Below are 9,413 nucleotides of genomic sequence, written 5' to 3'. Positions count from 1 at the left end.
ATATATATATATATATATATATATATATATATACTATTATATATATATATATATATATATATATATATAATGTATATATATATAATATATATATATATATATTATATATATATATATATATATATATATATATATATAATCGACTGGACGCCTAAAAATACTAGAGGATTCTAGACATGGATACATTTGCCCTCTATTTCCTGATAGGAGCTTTTACCGAAAATTAGTATCCACCAAACAGAAAACGGTTTTGCATTCGGGTAGAAATGTATGCGATTATTTTTATCAGTAAAGGCTGTAACTGCTATTAGTGCCTACTACTTCCACGGCTGCTACTGATAACGCTGCCACTATTTACCTTTTGCCGTTGCCCAGTGAACTGAATTATTTTCTTACGCTACAGATCGCCTATACTCTGTTTTTTTTCATCTGTCCATCCGCCTGTGGTATTTTTGTATGGTAACACTGCGTCCCGAGCTTTAGATAGTTACGCTATGTGTAAGTTTTAGGTAAATAAAAGGATATCTGGGTGTACATTTGCAACTGAAAAGTGTTTTGATAATTTACTGTATGCGAATTACACCGTTAATATTCGAAATAGGATATTATTATAATCGTTGAATGTATAGCTGAATGTAACTGTCTAAAGCCCGGGACGCAGTGTTACCATACAAAAACACCACAGGCGGATGGACAGATGGAAAAAAAACAGAGTAAAGCTATGTTAAATGATTTATGGACTGAATGAACTCTTTTATATATATATATATATTATATATATATATATATATAATATAATATAATAAATATATATATATATATATATATATATTTCTCTTTGAATATTTTGATGTTTGGAGTGACTGGTTACGCAAGGACACAAGGCAAATAGTGGCTTGGGTGCTTGTGATGATCTTCCAAAATCCAGTATCTACAGAAGTCCTTAGTTCGAATGGTTTGCCCTGACTTTAATACTGCGTTTGTCCGTGTTAGTCATAAGGACCCTGTTTTCAAACTTGAAAAGATGGGGGTTGGTTGATCGTCTTCAGCGTTATTATTGAATGTTTACTTAACTGACCGCAGAGTAGTTAGAGATGTGACTTATAGTGACAACAGGAATGTAATCTCTAATTTTCTTGAGTCTAATGTAATCTCTGATTTTTCTTAGTCTTATAGTGACAACAGGAATGTAATCTCTAATTTTCTTTAGTCTAATGTAACCTCTGATTTTCCTTAGTCTAGTGTTTTGTTTTGTATTTAAGGCTATTTAGCAAATTTTGGACTGAGAGACCGGTAATACTGATACAGCTTATTTGATAATATTGAAGAATTTTTGTCAACCTAAGTTATTGCGTGTAAAAATTATAGTTATCTTTGGAAATAGGTCCGAAATACTGAGAGAGAGAGAGAGAGAGAGTGAAGACGAAGTAAAATTGCAATTTCTGAAACATTGTTGGAATGACTGGAAGTGTGTGAGGCAAAAAAAAAAAAAAAAAAAAAAAAGTGCAACGTAGCATTTTCTCTGTTTAACTACAGACCTTTCGCCAGACCCTGTCTTGCGCTTCGGAAATGTCTAGCTATAGTAGATTCACATAAATCGTGCATTTGATGTCTAGGCCAGTCCCTTACGACTCTCCTGATTGGTTGTTGATAAGCCAATCTCTCTCGAAAGTTCACATGGGTAGGATGTATGTTCTACTTCTCCTGAAGGATACGTCTTTCAGGAGAGGTGGAACATACATCCTACCTATGTGAACTCTCAAGAGAGACTGAGAGTTTGCAGCCCTGTGATTGGCTTATCAACAGCCAATCAGGAGCGTCGTAAGGGACTGGCCTAGACATCAAATGCACGGTTGATGTGAATCTACTATAGACCATCGATTTTCATTTGCTTTGAATCCCAGAGAGAGGATCACTAGACTTTACTAAGATGCGAAAGGGGATTACCAAATCGTCGTTCTTGACGAAAGTCTTGTTGAAAAAAAAAAAAAAAAAAAAAAAAAAAAAAACTACAGTATCAGAAGGAAGAGGAATTGGGATGTGGGAAAAAGAAAATAGTATAATATTAATAAAGTTTATTAGGTAAATGCCATTTTTCATGCCAGTCGGATAACTTATTTCAGAACAATAAAAAAATGGCAACACAGGAATAAATTTACGATGCCCGGCTGTATATTAATAATTTATTGAAGGTATCCAAGACAAAATGATTGATAATTGCAGTCGGAGGTACTGAAAGTCAGCAATATCAATCTTGTCTTCTTAAAATTGCTTATACTACTTTCAACATGCTCTCAGTACACCCAAGACACTTCCTAAGAAAGAGAAGGTCTCATCGATGGATACACAGATATTTACAGCTTTTCAAAACAATGAAAGAGGATACCATTATGAGACATTTTTCAAAAAGCATTCTGACATATTAATGATAATAGTAAGAATAAAACATTATGGTTTAATCCAGTTTGCTCGGAATGCCGATAAAAGTGGCAGCACAAACGAGAGGAAACTGCACTCTTTGCACATTCCGATCAGACAAATGATTCTGTGAGACAATATGGTGAAAAAGTGTGGAGAGAGAGAGAGAGAGAGGAGAGAGAGAGAGAGAGAGAGAGAGAGCATTACTCAAAACAATAGCCTGGACTGCAAAAGGCCTTTCTGGAAGGGGTGGAGTCAACGAGTATAAAACTCCACTCTCCGAAATGAGAACCATCAGTGTATTGCTTCTCAGCCACAGATCGCCACCATGAGTTGGAAAACCTTTGCGTTGGTGAGTGAAAAAGATACTTTGTAGCTGAATAAGTGCTACTCTTAACTTTACGTTTTCTCATTATACACGCACACACATAAATTATATACATATATATATATCTCAAGTCTAAAAGGCAATTAAAACACTCTGGCTTAAAGCTAAAGACTATATTTCGGTGGACTAACTTCCACCCGTATCAAGTACTTGATAAGGGTGGAAGTTAGTCCACCGAAATATAGTCCTTGGCTTTAAACCAGAATGTTTTAATGGGCCTTATATACTCGAGACGTATCCTGTTTTATAAATTTATAGTAAATGATTTTACTCATTTTTCTCCTTCTTCCTCTTCCATCCTCTTGTTTTGCTTTGATACATAGATGTTAAACTGCGTAATCTTGTTTTGACCATTCCCAACTTTCGGTACACGAGAATTCATTTACTAAATAAACATTAATGAAATAACATCCTGTAGGTCAGATAGTTTCCTTGGAAATGTCAATTCGTTGAGCCTATTTGCCAAGTTGGAAAATATAGCTGTTTTGAATAAAATTTTTTAATAGTTTAAACTTAAAAAGTGTCGAAGTAAATCTGAAAATTTTAATTTTAGATTTCACATATTATCGGGCAGTATTGGAGATCGAACGTCCTACAAGAAAGGCCAATTATATTCTCAATTGAATGACGCTAAATATAAAAAGCTTTAAAGAAGCGTATAAAAATTAATTACTATTCCACATTTGAAAACAAAGAAAAATTCGACTTCACAGAAATTCGTCCAGACGCGTTCATGAGAGCTGCTGGTCAGTAAGTCTAACCTCCTTGCTGCTATTCATGGCCCTTTTCAGCTTGGTCGAAACTTTGTCAAAATTGCAGTTCGTTCATTGGCGCGATTCAGGTATTCAGCTTTCGAATGAATTGTTTTGGGAGCGATTCTCTTGAGAACATTCTTTGAATAGATCTATTATACTCTGAGAATTCTCTCTCTCTCTCTCTCTCTCTACACACACACACACACACACACACACACACACAAACAGTTTCAATTGTTAACGGTTTATTTGGAAAGCTCGTAAGTAGGCAGTGCTTTGGTTTGTTACACTTACCTCTGCTTTAATTTTCAGCTCATCAATCTAGAAAGAATTTACAATAGTCTGCAATAAATTGCATATTTTTCTTTTTCCTTAGAGTCTTATCCTCGGAGCTGTGGCAGTCAGCGCCGGCTATGTCCCGTAAGTATATATCTGTTGAATATAGTATATACCCGTGTAATGGTACGTTCTGAAATCAATGGAACATTCAATTTGTTTAAATTTGTACATACAATTAACTTGCGGTCTTTATCAAATATGAGTATGTATTCACACCCATTTATAATGATGTGCAATTGCTTATGCAACCTAAGAATATGCAATTAATGAATGAACGAGAAGATAATCCACTTGTTTAGGAAATTGTGTCAGACCAACCGTTGAACTTATTAGGTTCAACAACGAATGTTCTCAGGTACGCGAAATTATTACTAAGTCGTAATTTCTAATACCAAAGAACCCTTACAGGCAAAATTTAGCTTCGCCATTGTTCTATTTAGACCGTGGGTAAACTTGAAAACATTCAATCTAAATAAATTTAAGAATTTATTCTCTCCAGGGAAAGCTGTAGTTTATGAAGAAATGGTTATGGATGACAAGTTTTGCGCTTTAATTTGGCGTGTGTACTTTCCTTTGGTTTATACAACAAGCCAATGGCTTTTCTGACCATTGAAACTATAATGAGAAGCGACGGTGAAATTAAATATATCTTAGTTTAAGACCACTGAGCTGATTAACAGCTCTCCTAGGGCTGGCCCGAAGAATTAGATATTTTGACGTGAACAGGAACCAATTGGTTACCTAGCAACGCGACCTACAGCTTATTGTGGGATCCGAACCGCATAATATCGAAAATGAATTTATAATCAACAGAAACAAATTCCTCTGATTCCGCTTTGGCAGTGGAGAATCGAACTCGGTACTACCAAATTGATAGGCGAGCACGTTACTCACTTATCCAACGAGGAACTATGGTGAAAGAAATAAACAAATGAAAGATAATTTGTTGACAAAATGTTTGATATTGTATACATCTCTGTATGGCATCATCACAGAGATACGTACAAATTTCATATTTTTGCCTTAATATTTCTAAGAAGATAACATTTCCCTGTCTTAGTGATTGGTATTAAAATATGATCTCATTTACAAAATGAGATTGACTGATTGTGTATTATATCTGGCGTCACAACATCTGTACAAAATGAGAACAAAAACAATATATTTAATACGTCCTTTTTACTTATTTATCTCAGTTGGTCATTTTGAAATTGTGCTCCCGACAAGTTAATAAACTTCAGGCCCGTACCTACAGTTTTTTATGGGGGGAGGGCCGTTTTTCCCAAATTTGGACATTTCTATAAATGTCATTGCATATATAGGTATATACAAGATGAAATACTTGGAAATGTTATGTTATAATATTAAGAAAAAAAATTGGGTATGCGGTCTATGCCCTTCTACCCGATTAGATGTTATTCAAAGTACTGAATTTGGTTAACAGAATTTTACTTATAATGTTGAAAGTTTGCACTGAAATTCAAGAATATGTCTTCAGTTTTATTGACTGATTCACTTATTATGTTAACGATAACATACATATTACTTTATTTGTTGTTATACACTTTGACTTAGGAAAAAAAAAATAATCATTTGTTACTTTGTAAGTACAGTTTAATGAAATAGTAGTCACAGAAAATATGGACTTCCAGAAATTTTGTTTTGGACCGCCCCCCTCCCCCCTCGGTACGGGCCTGAACTTAGTACATTAAATTTTGTATCAGAGTCAAACTCCCGTAGACAATAAATAAAGCAAAACACGGCATTACCTTCTTAATAACACTTTAGCTCTTGCACTATTCCTCCCTCCTTTACAGTTTTCCCCCTTTTATCATACCTTCCCGTTTCAGCCAAGTGGGGTATGGGCATCATGGCGGTGATGGAGGGTACGGCGGCTCGGCTGCCATCTACGCCGGCGTCCACAATGCCTACAGCGGATACGGCGGCGGTGGTGGCATCGGATACGGCAGCGGTGGGACCCATTACATTGGGCCAAGGTAAGGCATGTCTGCAAGACAGAAGCATTTTCGACTGCCGACAATAGAATAGAATAGAATATAGAAGATAGAAGTTAAGTCATAGGCCTAGCGCTAGAATCTATGAGGTCATTCAGGTTCTAGAGGTATAACAGGAGGAAAACCTCAAAGCAGTTGCACTATGAAACAATCGTTAGAGAGGGTGGAAAGTCTGGCGAAAGAAAAAGAATATAAACCTATGCACAGTATAAGGAATGAAAGAGGTTGCAGGTAGGGGCCGAAGGGACGCTGCAAAGACCCTAAAGTAATGCCTGCAGTGCACCACGTGAGGTACACTGAAAGCACAACCCCCTTGCTGGAGACTGTCGATAATGGGAATTCTCTGCAGGAACATGAATAGATGATTCATTTTAGCCAACTGACAACTTAGCAAAAAGAGAGGATTATGGTTAAGGGGGCAGAAAGGTAGAGGTAACACAGAACTTGTTAGAAAGGAAAAGAGTAAATATCAATACATCCTTTATTACATGTGTACTACTTAATCATTCATTTTGTCAGACACAGGCCTCCTGGCACGCTAAAATCAAAGGTACCTTTTTGATAGTTTGCAAATACAGTCTTTTGAGAGCACTAAGAAAGTTTTTAGACAATATGACGAGAAACTCTTGCATGGGAATGTTGTTCTTGATTAACACTTAAAAAAGAAGGCTGCAAAGCTTTGGTCTGAGAATCATGTACCAACAGAAAAACATCGAATATATGATTCGTTTTGAATGAAAAATGTTTTGTCTCTTAACTTTGATTCGGGTAGCAATGATAATATTCTGAAGTCGGACTTCTATCATTACAAGTTAAATCCCTTAAAATGCGGAGGGTCACCATAAAGTGATATCAAATTTTGTTGCTATTTATCTATATACATTATGTATCGTAGTTTTACTGTGAGTTCTGTTTTTTTAAACATCATAGCAATACAAATCCTCAACAAGTAGTTTATGACAGCTCATAGATCAGTGGTTCCCAAACTTTTCCAGGAAGTGACCCCTTTCAGTGGTACCAAACCTACCATGACCCCACCTTTGTAGGCCTTCTGAAAGTGTACTAACTTCCAATGGCGCAGATACATTTTAAACATTACATTAAAGATTAATCACAGCAGAGAGAGAGAACAATAATAATAAACAAAAATGCTTATTACTGTTTATTAACAAGGACTGATTTAAATATTATAAACAAACTAACAAAAATCCCTAAATATCATAAAGAATTTCCTCAAAATCTTGGGTCCTCCATGATCGCCAGAAAAAGGCTCATGGGGTCATGACCCGCAGTTTGGGAACCCCTGTCATAGATACTATAGTAGATTCACATCACCCATGCATCTGATATCTAGGCCAGTCCCTTACGACGCTCCTGATTGGCTGAGAGGTGGAGAGGTGGAACGTACATCCTGCCTATGTGAACTCTCGAGAGAGACTGAAAGACTCCAGCCCTGGGATTGGCTTATCAACAGACAATTAAGAGCGCCGTAACGGATGGGCCTAGACATCAGATGCACGGTTGATCTGAATCTACTATAGACATGACTTTGCTACGTATTTGATCCTTCCAACTCCACTTTCGTCCTTAGCTATTTCGTGGCGCCCTCTGGTCACTACGCCGGTGGTTACTTCGGAGGAAGCCTCTCCTACGGCTACGGAATAGGACACGGCGGAGGATACGGGGGAGGAGCTGGAGGATACGGAGGGGGAGGACATGGAGGTGGTGGAGGAGGAGGAGGACATGGAGGTGGTGGAGGAGGGTGAGTAGTTTGCTCTTATAAGGTTGAATTAGAGCCATAGGCGCAACTTGAGCCTATTTTCATGAGTTAAGAAATAGACTTATATTTTTTTCTTCTAAGCTGGAGAGTTTACCAGTCAATCTTTTACGAGGTTTAGGGTCTTTCTGTCAGTCTTTTATGTGGGTTAGTCTGCCATTCAGTCTTATCTGAAGTTTATTCGCTGTCAGTCTTTCATAACGTTCATGGCCTGTCCTTCAGTCTCATAAGGTTTCTAGTTACATATTTACTTTGCCACAGGAATTTAATGTCAAGTTAACGGATTTAACATTTCTCTTCTTAGACATTCAATAAATAATCATATGAATCTTCTGTGGAATTTAAATCTTATGAATCTTTTGGGTACAATAATGATTCGCCGAGGAATAATGATAATAATAAAAAAATGTTTAAACCAAAAGCATTTTCCACGATTTTCAGAGATCGTGATTTATTCTCACTCGTCGATGAAATTAAGCGTTAACTATTTTTTAATCACTTTTTATACATATTTTGAAACTGTACGCCTTGATAACTGATATCCTCCACTGCCATAAAATGATTTACCTCGTTTTCTCCCCTGTTATCAATTGAAATCCCTCTAAATGATTCGTAAGTTTTCAAATTGTATAGCTCAACAATTACCAATGAAGTCTGAGGGGATTAAATGATGTACTATATTCTCCCTCTTCTATTTATTTATTTTTTATTTTATTAAAGTAGGCTTAATAATTGACGAAATTTCCTAGCTTTGAAGTTGAAGCCATTATTATTAAGGATTTGGAGATTGAAATATTACATTGATTTTCAGATATGGACACTAAAACTGGTCCCACACGAGTCCGCTGCAGAAGAAGTAGAAGAAAAAGACATGTTAATCAATCCCTCAAAGACCGCCGTTTACTATTCCACTGAACAATATCTCAAAACTTATCGCAATTACTCTTTAGAGATCTTCATGTGATGCCTCACACGAACTCCAATTGTCATCGTAAAGACATAATAAAGATATATAGGAAATCACAAACAATGCGATGTCATTATTAATAGCTTATTCTATAAACAGAACATTCACATCTTTTTTTGCCAAGATTCTGTTCAATCCACAAAAGTGACTTGCGGAAAATGTTCCAAGATTTAGTACGGAATATTTTCCAGTGCATCACACGTAAACATTTTCCTTTACACCAGACATTTCCCTAGATACGCAAATGCTTAATGATAAAATTACAAACAGTATATATCTGTAACTTTGTAAGTTACAGGTTGTAGGCAGCAGCAACTTCCTCTGCATTCTGTGAAATAAAAATTGACGCAGTGTACTGATGTATGACAATTCTGAATTAAATATAAGAGCCCGATTTGCTTTGTTTTTATCCTTTTGGTGTTCATCAGCCGTAGAAACTGTGGCTGTCCAGCAAATTCGAAAATTTAAACAAATTTAACATATGTAAGGTACTACAGGTTGAATTAAACAAAGAAACACACGAACCAGTATTTCAAAGGTTAAGCTAATGATAGCAATATAGCATATGTAACACAGTAATACTCTAACCAATATTTTGAATGGTTTTAAACTAATGAGAGCAATATAACATATGTAAGGTACTCAAGGTTGAATTAAACAAAGTAACACACGAACCAATATTTCAAAGGTTAAGCTAATGAGAGCAATATGGCATATATAAGGTACTCCAGATTGAATTAAACAAAGTAATACA

At 36.0% G+C, this 9,413-nt stretch overlaps 1 protein-coding gene across 1 annotated transcript; it reads left to right on the top strand.

The window, feature by feature from the left end:
- The first annotated feature begins 2,667 nt into the window (after positions 1-2,667).
- Positions 2,668-9,053, top strand: LOC135198811 (uncharacterized). Its single transcript, XM_064226778.1, has 5 exons — positions 2,668-2,770; positions 3,938-3,981; positions 5,751-5,897; positions 7,507-7,677; positions 8,504-9,053. The coding sequence occupies exons 1-5, from the start codon at positions 2,747-2,749 to the stop codon at positions 8,514-8,516; spliced, it is 399 nt and encodes a 132-aa protein (XP_064082848.1). The 5' UTR covers positions 2,668-2,746; the 3' UTR covers positions 8,517-9,053.
- Positions 9,054-9,413: the final 360 nt, after the last annotated feature.

The sequence above is a fragment of the Macrobrachium nipponense genome, chromosome 23, assembly GCF_015104395.2.
Source record: "Macrobrachium nipponense isolate FS-2020 chromosome 23, ASM1510439v2, whole genome shotgun sequence".
Lineage (NCBI taxonomy): Eukaryota > Metazoa > Arthropoda > Malacostraca > Decapoda > Palaemonidae > Macrobrachium > Macrobrachium nipponense.
Note: the sequence above shows the minus strand (reverse complement) of the source record. Positions and strands in the feature narration are given on the sequence as shown.